At 46.2% G+C, this 14,218-nt stretch overlaps 1 protein-coding gene across 4 annotated transcripts in view; it reads left to right on the top strand.

Annotated features, from left to right (window-relative positions):
- Positions 1 to 589: 589 nt before the first annotated feature.
- LOC113614550 (mitogen-activated protein kinase kinase kinase 15-like) overlaps positions 590 to 14,218 on the top strand; it is a 99,020-nt gene continuing 85,391 nt past the window's right edge. For all 4 annotated transcript variants that reach the window (XM_027096176.1, XM_027096179.1, XM_027096177.1 and 1 more), the window contains exon 1: positions 590 to 1,111. In XM_027096176.1, the coding sequence (XP_026951977.1) occupies positions 772 to 1,111 (340 nt within the window). In that variant the 5' untranslated portion in view covers positions 590 to 771. The remainder of the gene's footprint in view (positions 1,112 to 14,218) is intronic.

A 14,218-nucleotide genomic window follows, 5' to 3' on the forward strand; every position in this document is an offset into this window, starting at 1 on the left:
GGCCTAAAATCGTGAGGTGGGTAAGATCCAGAGTAAAGAGCCCTTTGGGTTCACAGCATTTCTTAGATCTGGCAGGCAGGCTACTTGGAGTGTATTTTCCAGGCCAACAAAATTTGATGCTGGTGCATCACGGTGCTTTTGTCAAGGTCACAGTGAAAGTCAGGACAAGCGGGTCTCCAGGGCATGAGCTCAGGAGGGCCATGCTCTTGGCAACTGGGGACAAGGAGTACAAACTCAGAGGTGTTTTAAATAAGCATCTTATCTCGATTCTGGGCTAACACTACATCTGTGTTTAGTTTGGAATTGAAGATTTACATCCAGCTGGCGCTTTGAAAGAGCTTTTACTCTGCTTGAAAAGCCTCAAATTGTTTTGAGGGAAAAAAATGGGACTCCTAAGGCTGGAGGGACGGCAACAACAGCAAAACCCTGAAATTCGTGAATCCGCCCTTCTTAGGGCGCTGCCCGGGGGAGGCGGCAGGGGGCGCCCGGCGGGCTCCTGCCCCGCCGCCCTTCCCGGACCTCCCCCCGCCCTCCGCTCGCCCTGACGTCCGAAGACCCCGCCCCTCCCTCCCGAGCCTTCAAAGGGCGCTCGGGGGCTGCGGGGCTGGAGCTTCTGCATGTAGCCGAGGGGCCCCGCCGTCGCCTGCCCGTCCCGGGGCCACCGGCGGGCGCTGGCTTCCCCAGCTCTCTTCCCGCGTCGCAGGAGCAGGTGCCACAGCCGCCGGCCACTCGCGCGGAGGTGGGACAAGGAAGGGCGCGCAGGGACGCCACATGGAGAGCGGCGGCGGGGCTCCTCCGGCTGGGGAGCTCGGGGTGGCGGCCGAGTCCGCACAGTGCCCGCTGCCGCCGGGGGACGAGGGCGCGGCGGGGCCGGCGTGGCCGCTGGAGCCCGAGGGGGCGGCCGAGGGCGGGGGCGGGCCGCGGCGGGCTCTGCGGGCCGTGTACGTGCGCAGCGAGAGCCCCCAGGGTGGCGCGGCCGGCGGCCCCGAGGCGGGGGCGCGGCGGTGCTTGCTGCGGGCCTGCGAGGCCGAGGACGCCCACCTCACCTTCGTGCCCTTCGGGGAGCTCGACTTTGGGGAGACAGCCAAGCTCGACGCCTTCTACGACGCAGGTGAGGCGGTGTCCCCTTTCGCCCCCACCCCATTCCTCCCAGTTTTCCTTATCTTCGCCCACGCCACCGAAGCACCATCTCTTCCTCCCCATCCTAGCACCAGCTGACTCTTTTCGACAGGACCGCCCCACCTTTTGGGGAGGGCAGAGTAGGTAGCCTTGTACCCTTTACAGGTAAGAAAACAGAGGCCCCTGGCTTTCATAGTTCTTTATTCTTCAGTTTTCTTAAACATCAGATGATCCAAGAAACAGCCTCTAACCCAGTCGAGGCTGAGTTCCCCGCCCTCCACTAGTTATTCATCTGTTAGTTTCTCACTCCTGTGGGTCCCAACCCTGGCTACACGTTAGAATCACCTGTGGGAGCTTTTCAAACTCGTAATGCCCAGACTGTATCCCAGACCAATGATATCAGAATCTGAGGCCTCAGGATTGTCGAATGCTTCCCACATGATTCCATTTTGCAGTCAAGGGTGGGTAATGGTCTATTACAATGGGGGACGGGGGGAGGGGGCGTCTCTTAGAAATGCCCCGGTGTTCTTTTGCACACTTAACACAGATTGACAGTGGGGCTGTGCTCTACTACCAGTGTGACAGATATATTTTATCCTGTAGTGCACAAACATTCCCGGCTTCAGGATCTCCTCCGTTGCCGGAACGGGACACTCAGCTCACTGTAATAAGTGTGCCAGAAGAACCCAGCCTTAAATCAGTACTTTTGATTGGCACGAGTTCCTCCAGGTGTGGAACTGATTGTTGCTTGGCTGTTTTCCTTACCGAACCTTTGGAAGCTATGTGACAAGCCTCTGGCACTTGGGTGATATTCACAAGCATTGTGGGACAGTAGTTCACCTGGGAGACCCTGTGCCTTGGTTTCTCCACTGGTCAAACAGGAGTAACATGCCTGCCCTAACCCCAAAAGCTTGTGAGAAGGTAAATGGCGGCGGCCACACCGTGCTGATGAGATGGTAAGCTAGCTTTATTACCATCCATTCTTTGCCGGGATCTGTTTTCTGCAGAGCAAATCCTCCCCAGCTGGAAGCTGTTTAACAAGCTTGTTTAAACAAGTGGCTGCTGGGCCTCTGAAAACACTCCCTGGATGTTTCTGACCACTCAGAGTAGACTCTTCAGCGCAACATCTTTTTTAGAAAAGTTGTTCAGGAGCCCATTTCACCTGGAACCACTCGGTTTTCTCGACTTCTGTTCATTCTCTGCTGAAAATGGAGTTTGAACAGACTCTTCTCTGAATGGTTAAATGTCCATTTGGCCATTAGGCACAGCTGTAACCTCCTGCCTGCTGGTGCCAACTCTGAAAATTGGCGTGCAGTGGCTTTGCTTCTCTCTCTCTCTGTGTGTGTGTGTGTGTGTGTGTAAAACAAGCCTTCGTTCTGGGTCCTCATTGCCTAGAATTTTCAGCTGCAGTATGTACCTCCTTTGGTTGGCCTCGGCCTGGTCTTGAATAAATCGTTTTTCAGTACATCATCATAACCAGTAAGTTCTTTTCATAGGTTTGACAAACAATATACGAAACTCCAAGAAGTCGGTTCACGGATTTAAACAGACACCACGCCCCCACCCCGGCTTCCTGATCTCTGCCATTCACAGCTTTTTGGTGTCTCCGCCAAAAAGATATAAATCTGTCACTTTGGCTTTTTTGTAGAAGTTCTACAACCTTGCTCGCCAAGAACTGTTGAACTGTCCCAGGTGTGTTTCGGGCGGGGGGGGTGGATCATAGATGTGAAATTTAAGCACTTCCCATCTCCTGTTGTCATAATGAGTCAAGGCTGGGTTGGATCGTGTTTTCCATCTCCTTGTGCAGTTTTATGTGGTCCTTTGTGGGTCTGAATAGGAGGTTATGTGTCACCAGTGCCTGGGTGATTTGATGGGCTGCAGGAGAGCTATCAACCCATGCAAGGGGGCACGTGGGCGCTGTTGTGGAAGAAAACCGCCGTAAGCCATGAGGGCTGAGGAGCAGCTCATTGGCTTTTTTTTTAAAAAAAAATTATGGTAAAGTGTACGTAATATAAAATTTGCCGTTGAAACCATTTTTAAGTGTGGATTTCAGTCATTAAGTACACTCGCACTGCTGTGCAGTCATCCCCACGATCCATTTCCAGAACTTTTTCATCATCCCAAACAGAATCTCTGTACTCTTTAATAACTTGCCATTCCTCACTCCCCCAGCCCCTGCTACCCACTGTCCTACCCTCTGTCTCTGTGAATTTGACTCCTCTAGATGCCTCATATGAGTGGAATCATACAGTATTTGTCTTTCTGTGACTGACTTATTTCACTTAGCGTGATGTCTTAGGCTATGGTGAATAATGCTGTAATGACCAGGGTGGATAAATTTCTGTTCAAGTCTCTGCTTTCACATTTTTGGGTGTATACCGGGACGTGGAATTACTGTGTCAAACGGTAATTCTATGTTTAATTTTTTGAGGGACGTTCTTTTTACTTTTAGCAGAGGTGGTGCTCATCTCTGTGTGCCTTTGGCCCATAGAAGGACCTGGTTTTTTGTTTGTTTCTTTTGGGTTTTTTGTTTGTTTGTTTGTTTTTGACATCCAGCGTCCATCCTCAAAGATGAGAGTCTCAAATTCAGTAAAGCTGTCAAATTCAGCAAGTGAGGGTCAATCACTCGGTTACTTCTAGGAGTTGGAGAACAAAACATTTCTCTCTTTTTTTGTTTTTTAGAAGAAACCGCCTTTTCTGAATATGCCTTGGCGCCTTTTGTTGAGGTGCCCATTTCTCTACTTGAACAGAATTCATAGTCACGACTTTAGCTAATGTACTGTGTGTGTTGGGTGTGTTTGCACAGAGCAGCCTCCTCTGCTTCCTCGGGTGCATGCTCTGTCTGTCTCCTGGAGGTTCTCAGTGCTTGTGAATGTATGGAAAACTCGGACATCCTACAGGAAGGAAACCTGGGTAACTCTGTCTCATGCTTTCCCAAACATCTTGACCACAGAAAGTGTTCTCCCAGGATGCTGTAGTTGAATACATTTATTGTGGTTATTGAGTTAGCTATTAACTGCTCCAGTGACAAGAACGGCCCCTTTGATCAGGACCTGGGACTCAGGTGAGCTTCCCATACCTGATGTGCCTGACTCTGCCTGCCCTCCCTCCTCTCTGAGCCTCACATACATGCTACTTTCCTGACTCGGGGGCCCTGCTTCTGATTTTCTTCTTCAGCTATGTTCACAGTGATTTTAAACGTTGGGAGGTATTGCCACCTGCAACAGGAAATCCTTGCATTTCCTGAACATTGATTAAAAGACCAAGACATCAGTCTCCAGGTTAGTTACTTGACTTTGCTGTGTCCTGATGATTCCCCTTTTCTGGCAAGAGTCATTTGGAGGATACAAAGTGTGGCAGAGGTAGCTAGGTGGTCAGGAGATTGATTCTCCTACTTGTTGCTGGGAAGCAGGGACTACATTTTCCAGCACCCTTTGAGTCTATGTGGGCCATATCACTAGTTCTGGCCAATGAAATGTGAGTATTAGTCATGTCTATCACTTTGGGCCAAGGCGTTGGCGTATCTGTAGATCTTCTCGTACTCTCTCATCCCTTTCTGTGGTCTCCGTGGGGCCCTTGGAGGCTGGCTGTAGAAGATGGCAGTAGCACATGATGGAAGGTACCTGGATGCCTGAACCACTCTTTTGAGGATAGCTGTAGGACCAGGATCATCCACTTTGGATTTTGCATAAGCAAGAGAGAAGCTTTTATTTAGTCAGACTCCTAAGACTTGGGGGTGGTTTTTTTTTTCTTTTTTTTTCTTTTTTGCGTTACGCGGGCCTCTCGCTGTTGTGGCCTCTCCCGTTGCGGAGCATAGGCTCCGGACGCACGGCTCAGCGGCCATGGCTCACGGGCCCAGCCGCTTCGCGGCATGTGGGAACTTCCCGGACCGGGGCACGAACCCGTGTCCCCTGCATCGGCAGGCGGACTCTCAACCACTGCACCACCAGGGAAGCCCTGGGGGTGGTTTTTATAGTGGTAAGAGAGTACAACTTGGGTTATGAAAATATAGCCCAACTGCTAGAAAGTTGTCTCCTAGGGCATGCCTTTCCAAGAGAAAGTCAGGTCATGTGTCATCTCATGTAATGGACTGTCACTGGTAAAAATATATGCCAATCGTGGGGCCCCTCACTATGCTGCTGTGGGCCAAGAAAATGGAATGGAAATGCTTGGGCCATCAGGTTCATACCAGCCATGGGAGGAGACATTCTAGCTTCTTCCCTGGTTTCACTGGTTTTGGAGGCTAGGTAATTTTTTCCTTTTGTATTAAATGACACTGGAGTGATTCTGTTAGTTTTTATCCAACAGTAAGATTGGGATTTTTGCAACAAAAAAGGATATATAATGGTTTAAAAGAAGGCCAGCTCTAGTTCCATTCTCTGCCCTTCATGGGGGTTGTGTCTCGCTTCACCTTCTGTGATGTTACTCATGGATTCTTCGTTCGCTTGATGCGCTGTGTGGCATAGAGCGTGCCCACCAGGCTTCCGTAGAGTCTTCCACATTGCCTAATCTCCTTTGCAGTTAGCTGGGGTCCTTTTGACGAGTGCTGGCCAATGAAATGTGAGCAGCATCAACAAGTGTCACTTTGAAAGCGACTGAGAGTTAGATGATACACCGCCTCCATCTCTCTTTGCCTCTGTCATGGCAAACTTGAAGGTTGTGTGTTCAAGATGGCAGTTAAGCCCCTGGAATTTGGGGGATTTGTCTGATGTGGCAGCATCGCGTAGCTCATCCTGACTAATATAGCTTGCTGTGCGTTCTGCTAGAAATGCCTGAATGTATCTCTCAGCTGACTTTAATGGGCTTAATCCACAGGTGCATTGGCTCCTGCTTAAGAAAGAGACTTAGGGTCTTCCCCGGTGGTCCAGTGGCTAAGAATCCACACTCCCAATGCAGGGGGACCGGGTTCAGTCCCTGGTCAGGGAACTAGATCCCGCATGCTGCAACTGAAAAGGTCCCGCATGCTGCAGCTAAGACCCGGCACAGCCCAATAAATAAGTAAATAGTAGAAAAGAAAAGAGAGAGCGAGAGCGACTTAAAGGTGTCTTAAGACTTCTAATAATTTGGTGCATACCCTTTCCTCACCATTCTGGAAAATGCACGAAGTTCCAAGGAAGACAGTCCTGTAGACAGATGGCTGTGGTGGTCATAGAATGCACGTTTGGTGTGCCACCTATACATGATCAGGAGACTGGCCAAATCTATCAATATTTCCAGCAGAATGTAAGGGCAATAGTTAGACATTGCCTTCCCTTATGTAAGTAAACTTTGATGAATGAAATCATCGATTTAGCAGTTCAAGTCAGAAACCTAGGAGTCATTCTTGACTCCACCCTGTCCCTCATGGCCAAATCCAGCCTGTTGCTTCCAAATGGTTTTCAAACCTGCTTCCCTTCTGTCTACCAGGGAAGTTTGCCTCTGTCATGGCAAACTTGAAGGTTGTGTGTTCAAGATGGCAGTGAAGCCCCTGAAATTTGGGGGATTTGTCTGATGTGTCAGCACAGCCTAGCTCATCCTGACTAATATAGCGTGCTGTGCATTCTGCTAGAAATGCCTGCCACCATCTTGGTCCAAGCATTGGCTTCTCTCACCCAGCTTACCGTCAGCAGCTTTGTAACTGGTCTTTCAAGGTTGGGCCAATCTCGGTGCATTCCAGTCCATGTCATCTGCTTAGAAGCCACCGTATCCTGGCACCCTCCACCACCTGGCAGTCCTCCTCTGCCCAAAGCTCCTTCAGCCTTCACAGCTCAGGTCTTCACAGAAGCCTTCAGGAACTTCTCCCGCCCCCCGTCAGTTGTACACACACTGTGGTTTTCTTTCCTAGCAAGTAACACAATTGCGATTAAATAATTATTGATTTAATGGTTGATCTTCTGCCAGACAGTGAACTCTTCAATGGCAGGGAACCAGATGCACTTTTCTTTGCTACACTTTGAGTGTTTCCTAGGAATATGTATCCAGCTCCTTTTTAGAATAACTCTCCGTGGACACAGATGACACTTGGTTTCTCCTGTCGAGATGAAGCAAAATTTGTTGGGCACCCTCAAAAGGAAATCAGAATGTGGTTTCCTATAGAAACCAAGGTGAAAATGGTGGCCAGGCATAGTGCGATTGTGATTTTATTAAAAAATAAGATACATCCTAACGACACATTTCTGGGTGGTACATATCTAATAGAAGAGACTAGAAGAGCTCACACCGGCCACACTGGAATGGAAACAGTGGTTTGGATTGTGTGCTGGGCAGACTGGTTCTTGTTATTTGTCCACGTGTTCTATAATGTTTATTTTCTATAATATAAATGTGATTTTATTTCAAGCAAGTGCAGTAGGAGATTAAAGATGGGGCTGTAAGTCAGAAGCCTTCTCCCACTTTTCCTCTCTCCCCGCCAGCCGGCTCAGGCAACAATGACTGTACATCCGGCGACCCGTGCACACGAGCCCCTGGCCGGACCTCAGCTGTCCTCTGCTGCACGTGGCTTCTGGCTTGCTCAGAGGGGCCCTTCCCTGAGCCTCCTTCCTTTTGAACCACTTTTACTGCTACTGACTCAGCATTGAGCCTGGAACTTTCCTCAACTTTTAGTCACGTGAACTGACTGATGAGAGAAGCATTGCACCTGTAGCATTGAATTGAGGCATTGCTGTTGGAGCCTTGAGTGCATACAGTGGGCAGATAGATATTTGTGGCCTGGACCACTGTATTACTGGCTGTATATTATTTGTTATGCGGGAAAATGCATGTTCAGTTCCCAGTCGTCAACTTACAGACGTATTTTTGGAATACAAGTCATAAACTATCTTTTAAAGCCTTCTGAGTATCAGGCTTTGAGATAGGTGCTGTTTAAATCCCGGTCAGACAGTGTAGGCGGGAGAGGACTGAACTCTTGAAAAGCAAGCTGGAAAGCTTGTTGTTTCCCAGTCCCTTGAACAGGTTTTGAGCTATTGGGTGTGACAGGGCTTGCCAAAAATGCCTGGCGGTTATAGGGACTTGGTTGGTGGTGGGGAGTTATAGAGCAGAAAGGAGTCAAGCGGCAGACCTTGGCAGGAAGCAGAGTTCACTCAGGAGCTGGGGCTGCGGGAGGGCAGCCCAGCGGCCAGGCAAAACTGGACACGGAGGGGCAGGGGGAGAGCGGGAGCATTCGATGTAAATGATTTTCTTCTTCAATTTTTTTATTATGGAAAATTTCAAGCATGTGCATTACGCAGCTTCAACAATTATTAATATTCTGCCATCTTTATTTCTTCTTGACCTCTCCCCACCCCGTACTTGATTATACGTTTCAACATTGTTAGTGTAAAAATGTATATACATTGAAATGCACAAATCTTAGTTGTACAACCTTGAGAAACGGCTAAACCTAGGTAAGCAAATGCTATCACAATATAGTTTCTATCTGCCCAGAAAGTTGCCTTATGTCCCCTCCCACTCATTCCCCTTTCCACTCCCATTCCTGGCCCCGGGCGATGACTCTTATGCTTAGATTAGATTTGCCTTTTCTAGAGTTTTGTGTAAATGGACTCAGGCAGTGTGTACTCTTCAGTGTCGGGCTTCCTTCACTCAGCGTGACTTTTTTGAGATTCATCTGTACTGTTGCTGTTACCAGTAGCTTGTTCCTTTTTAATGCCAAGTACTATTCCATTGCGTGAATATATCACAGTTGGTTTAGCCATTCTCCTGTTGAAGGACGTTTGGGTTGTTCCCAGTTTGGGGCTATTATAAATGAAGCTACTGTGAACATTTGTATGTAGGTCTTTTTAATGGCAAATGTTTTTTATTCCTCTCGGGTAAATACCTCGGAGTGGAATGGCTGGATCAAAGGGTAGGTGTATGTTAAACTATTAAAGAAACTTCTAAACTTTTTTTCAAAGTGGTACCATTTTATATTCCTAGCACCGATGCACCAAGAGTTCCCGTGGCTTCTTACCCTCACCAGCACTTTGTATTACTGAGCTTTTCTGTTTTGGCCCTGCTAGTTGGGGGGTGTGGTGGTTTCTCATTATGGTTTTAAGTCACCTTTCCCTGATGATCAGTGATGTTGAGCACCTTTTCATGTGCTGTTTAGCCATGCAGACACCTTCCTTTGTGAGGTGTCTGTTCAAGCCATTTACCCGTTTAGTTGGGTTGTCATCTTATTATTGAATTAGAAGAGTTCTTTATGTATTCCGGATTCAAGTGCTTTGTCGGAAGTATATTTTGTGAACATTTGCTCCCAGACTGTGGCTTGCTTATTCATCTACTTGTGACATTTGATGAGCAGAAAATTTTAACTTTGATTAAATCTAATTTAGGCTCTTTTCCTGTTAAGTTTGCCTTCTGTGTCCTGTCTGAGAAATCTTTGCCTACGTCCAGGTTGTGGTTTTGAGGCTGCTCTTCTACGTGTTCTTCTGAAAGCTTTATAGTTTTAGCTTTTACATTGAGGGCTGTGATTCATCTCAAATTCAGTTTGACACAGGTGACTTTGGATAAACCAAGCCTGACACCTTGCTTTAAACATCCAGGAGATGGGTCTCGCCCCTGGATGAGTACTCCCAGGACTTGGAGTCTAGCTGGCAGGACCATGGCTGCCTCTCTTTCATCTCACCATCCACGAACGTGTATGAAATGCAGGTTGTCCTTTAGGCAAATTGCCTTTCTGCCTTCTGGAGTAAAAACTGACAAAACAGATCCGTGATGAAACTTTACCAGCATGTGTTCCATCATTGTATCCCACTGCGCCCAGCAATACGAGTGGCAGAGGGGAAAGGACATCGGCTTTACGGATCAGGTTTTAATTTCTGCCCTGTCATTTATAGGCTGTGTGACCCTGGATAACTTACTTAACATCTCTGACCCCCATTTAACAAACCTCTAGGTAGAGATTCAAGCAAGTGCCCTGAACTTAGTAAGTGCTCAGTAAATGTCAGTCCCCCATGTCTTTGCCTTCCTTTTGCTCCCAGCAATAAACACACCAGAACCTCAGTATGGAAGGAAATGTGCTCTGTGAAATAGTAAAGACTGGGGGCTCACATCCTTTGGACAATCATCCTGTTGTAGGGTCGTGTTATAGTTCTGCAGTTGGTTAAAAAAAATTTTTTCCCCCTAAGTTTTGAGGTTGGAGATCCATGCTAACTCCATTCCTGGTCCTGTGCTGCAGGAAGGAGGTGAGAAGGCACAAAACCCCGCTTTGTGATGAGCTCTTGATTTTTCCTTCTAATTGAGGTATAGCATATATACGGGGAAGGGTACAGCCTTGTGTACTGCTCTGTGACTTTTCACAAACTGTACACACCATGTAACCCAGCACGTGGATCAAAAAAGACAAGTGAATGCCGACAGCACCTCAGAGTATGATCGCTTCTGTTTGCCAGCCTGGCCAGGAGTAACAACTATCTGTCTCTAGAGATTTGTTTATTCAATATAATTGGAATCGTGTAATGCTGGTTCGTTGTGACTGTCTTCTTTCACTTAATGTGTTTTCAAGGTTCATCCATGTTGTGGTATGTATCGGTACTTCATTGCTTTTTTATTGCTGAATAGCATTTTGTTGTATGGATACACCACATTGTATTTTTCCATCCTTCCGTTGATGGGGTTATTTTCAGTTTGGGCTGTTGTGAATAATGCTACAAGTTTTTGTGTGGACTTGTGTTTGCATTTCTCTTGGGTATACACCTAGCAGTGGGATTTCTGGGTCATATGGTAACTCTAATGTTCTCTTAAAAGTTTCTTATTGTGATAAAGAAACACATCATAAAATTTACCATCTTAACTGTTTCTAAGTGTGCCTTTCAGTAGTGTGGTACATTCATATTGTTGTGTAACCAGTCTCCAGAACTCTTTCATCTTACAAAACGAGAACTCTGTACCCATTAAACCGCGATTCCCCACTCTGCCCTTCCCCCAGCTACCAGTAACCACCATTCTACTTTCTGTCTCTGAGTTTGACTACTCTAGGTACGTTTTGTAAGTGGAATCGTACAGTGTTCTGGGTGTGTGTGTGGCTGGCTTTTTTCATTTAGCATAATGTCCTCAAAGTTCATCCATGTTGTAGCATGTGTCAGAATTTCCTTCCTTTTTAAGGCTGAATAATATTCTGCTGTATGGATAGACCACATTTTGTTTATCCATTCATCCATTGATGGACACTTGGGTTGCATCCACCTTATATTTAACCTTTTGAGGAACTCCTTTCCAGAAAAATTTTCCAAAGCAGCTGCACCATTTTACATTCCCATCAGCAATGTGTGAGCGTTCCAATTTCACCACATCCTCACCAACACTTGTTATTTTCTGTCTTCCTTTTTTAAATTATAGCCATCCTAGTAGGTTTGAAGTGTTATCTCATTTTGGTTTTGATTTGAATTTCCTTGATGACTAAGGATGTTGAATGTCTTTTCATGTGGTTATTGACCATTTGTATATCTTTGCAGAAATGTCTATTCAAATCCTTTGTCCTTTTTTTCAGTTGGGCTATTTGACATCTTGTTGAGCTATAAGAATCCTTTATATAATCTGGAGACATAATCCCTTGTCAGATATACGATTTGCAAATATTTTCTCCCGTTCAGTGATTTATCTTTTAACTTTCTTGATGCTGTTCTTTAATGCATGAGTTTTTAATTTTGAAGTCCAATTTATCTGTTTTTATCCCATCTGTGCTGTTTCCTCTAAGTTTTTTTAGTTTCTTATTTATCCTTTCAGTGTTTCTTTATGTCCGTTGTCAGCAAGCTACAACCTGCAAGCTGGCTGCCTTTATTTTGTAACTAAAGTTTTATTGGAACGCATCCATTCTCCTGTGGCCACTTTGGGGCTACAATGGTGGAGACTGTGTGGCCCACAGAGCCGAAAATATGTACTGTCTGGCATTCTTATTCTCCCTTTCTTACTTAAAAGGTACCAGACCAAATACAGTTTAGCCAGGACACCTTTCCAAATCAGAATATGGGAATCTTCCTTATTCTTCTTTATAGCTGAATAGTACTTCATTGGGTGGATGTATCATTGTTTATTCTACCAATACCTTTTTTACGGGACACCTGGATGTATAGTTTTTTGCTACTAAGCTGCGATGAATAACTTCATACATGGGCCATTTAATACATGTATGGGTGTATTTGTGATTAGGTAGCCCAAAGTGGTATTTGTGAATTAAAGAATAAATGCACCTGTAATTTTGGTAAACAGTGTCAGATTCCTATCTGTGGGTTATACCATTATCTTTCTTTACAGCCTCAGTAATAAAATAGGTTGCCAATATTTGAGACTCTTGTTAACCTGATGGTTGAGGGATGATATCTCAATTAGTTTTAGTTTGTATTTCTCTTACTCTGTGCGAAGTTGAGCATATTTCCCTTTTTTTCTGAGCGCTATCTATCTATAACCCTCCCCCCTTTTTTCCTATTGGTTTATGGGTCTTTGGGAGAGGGTCTTGATTTCTAGGAGATCTTTCTTTTTTATTAAAATAAATTTATTCATTTATTTTTGCGGCGAGTGGGGGCTACCCTTCGTTGCAGTGCATGGGCCTCTCATTGCGGTGGCTTCTCTCATTTGCGGAGCACGGGCTCTAGAGCACAGGCTCAGTAGTTGTGGTGCACGGGCTTAGTTGCTCCGCGGCATGTGGGATCTTCCCGGACCTGGGCTCAAACCCGTGTCCCCTGCATTGGCAGGCGGATTCCTAACCACTGTGCCACCAGGGAAGTCCCTAGGAGATCTTTCTGCATTTGGGCCTAAACCCTTTGTCTTTTTTCTGTTGTTCAGACTGGATCATTTCCATTGAACCGTCTTTAATTTCACTGGCCCTCTATCATCTCCATTCTTCTTGTGAGCCCCTCTAGTGAGTTTTTTCTTTTGCTTATTAAAATTTTCGTTCCTAAAAGTTTCATTTGGCTCTTTAGTTGTTAAGACTTTCTATTTTTTCCATTCTTTTCAGGAGTGTTTACCCTCACTTCTTGGAGACTTTTTATAATAACTGCTTTAAAGTCATTGTCAGATAATTCTCATGTCTGGGTCATCTTGTCATTGGAGTCTGTCCATTGTCTTTTCTCATGTGAGTTGACACTTTCCTGCGTCTTTGAATGAGCATTTTGAATATTATTTTATGAGATTCTGGCCCTTGTTTATATCCTATGGAGTCTGTTGATATTTTTGCTTTAGCAGGCAGTCGGCCTAGTTGTTTCAAGTTGCCAAGGTCCGTTTCAGTTGTGGTGTCAGTTCTGACTTCAAAGCCCTTTTAGTGCTGTTCAGCTTTGTGATTTCTCTGGTTAACTGGGGCTGCCTTTTCAGTCCTGTGGCCAGTTATTCCATTCGGCCTCACACTTCCCACAACTGGGCCCATGTCTGAGGCCAGGCATTCAGAAGGAGAAAAAAAAGCAATGGAAATTCACCGCCACCACCCTCGGGACCACAGCTCCTTCAACTAGAGCAAAAGATTCCCCTCTCGGAGTTCCAGGCACCTGTGGGCCCGCTCTGCCACTGACTGTCTCTACTGTCACCACTGCGGGATTGCAGGGGGCCTGGGGGTACAAGAGGACAAGGAAGAGGAAGACGTAGAGAATTCCCTCACTCTCTCTGAGCATTAGGAGGCCCCTTTCCTGCCTTTTTCTAGAGGGTTTCTCCTGATGCTCTCTGTGTCCGCACCTAACGCCCAGTTCTGGGTTTCAGGCTGCCTTTAGGCCAGGCTGGGGGAGACTGGGGGAAAATGTGGAACTGGCTGTCGATTTGGTGGTTCTCTGAAATCTAGTCGTCTTCTCCAGGCTGCTTGCTACCACTTACTTTTCACACTCCTAAAATAGCTATTCCATCCACTCTGTCTAGTTTTTATAGCTGCATTCATGGAGAAGACAGGGTGGGATGTATTTATTCCATCTTAACTTGGAACCAGAACTCGAACTTGTATCATTAAATTTTGAGGTGATTTTTTCACGCAGCAGTAGTAACCAGAATATAATAACATATCTCTGCATCTTACCAAGCTTACCAGTAAGCAAAAATAGCCTCAATGCCAGCTGCATTGTATCAGACCAGTTCTGTCCATACCTGATACTCTGTGTGACTGTTACGGTTGGGGGGCAAAAGAAATAGAATAAATGGAACAAAAGGAGATGGTTGACATGATAAAGGT

This window comes from Aethalodelphis obliquidens, unplaced genomic scaffold, assembly GCF_003676395.1.
Source record: "Aethalodelphis obliquidens isolate GAN/ISIS:26980383/991018 unplaced genomic scaffold, ASM367639v1 scaffold99, whole genome shotgun sequence".
NCBI classification, from domain to species: Eukaryota; Metazoa; Chordata; class Mammalia; order Artiodactyla; family Delphinidae; genus Aethalodelphis; species Aethalodelphis obliquidens.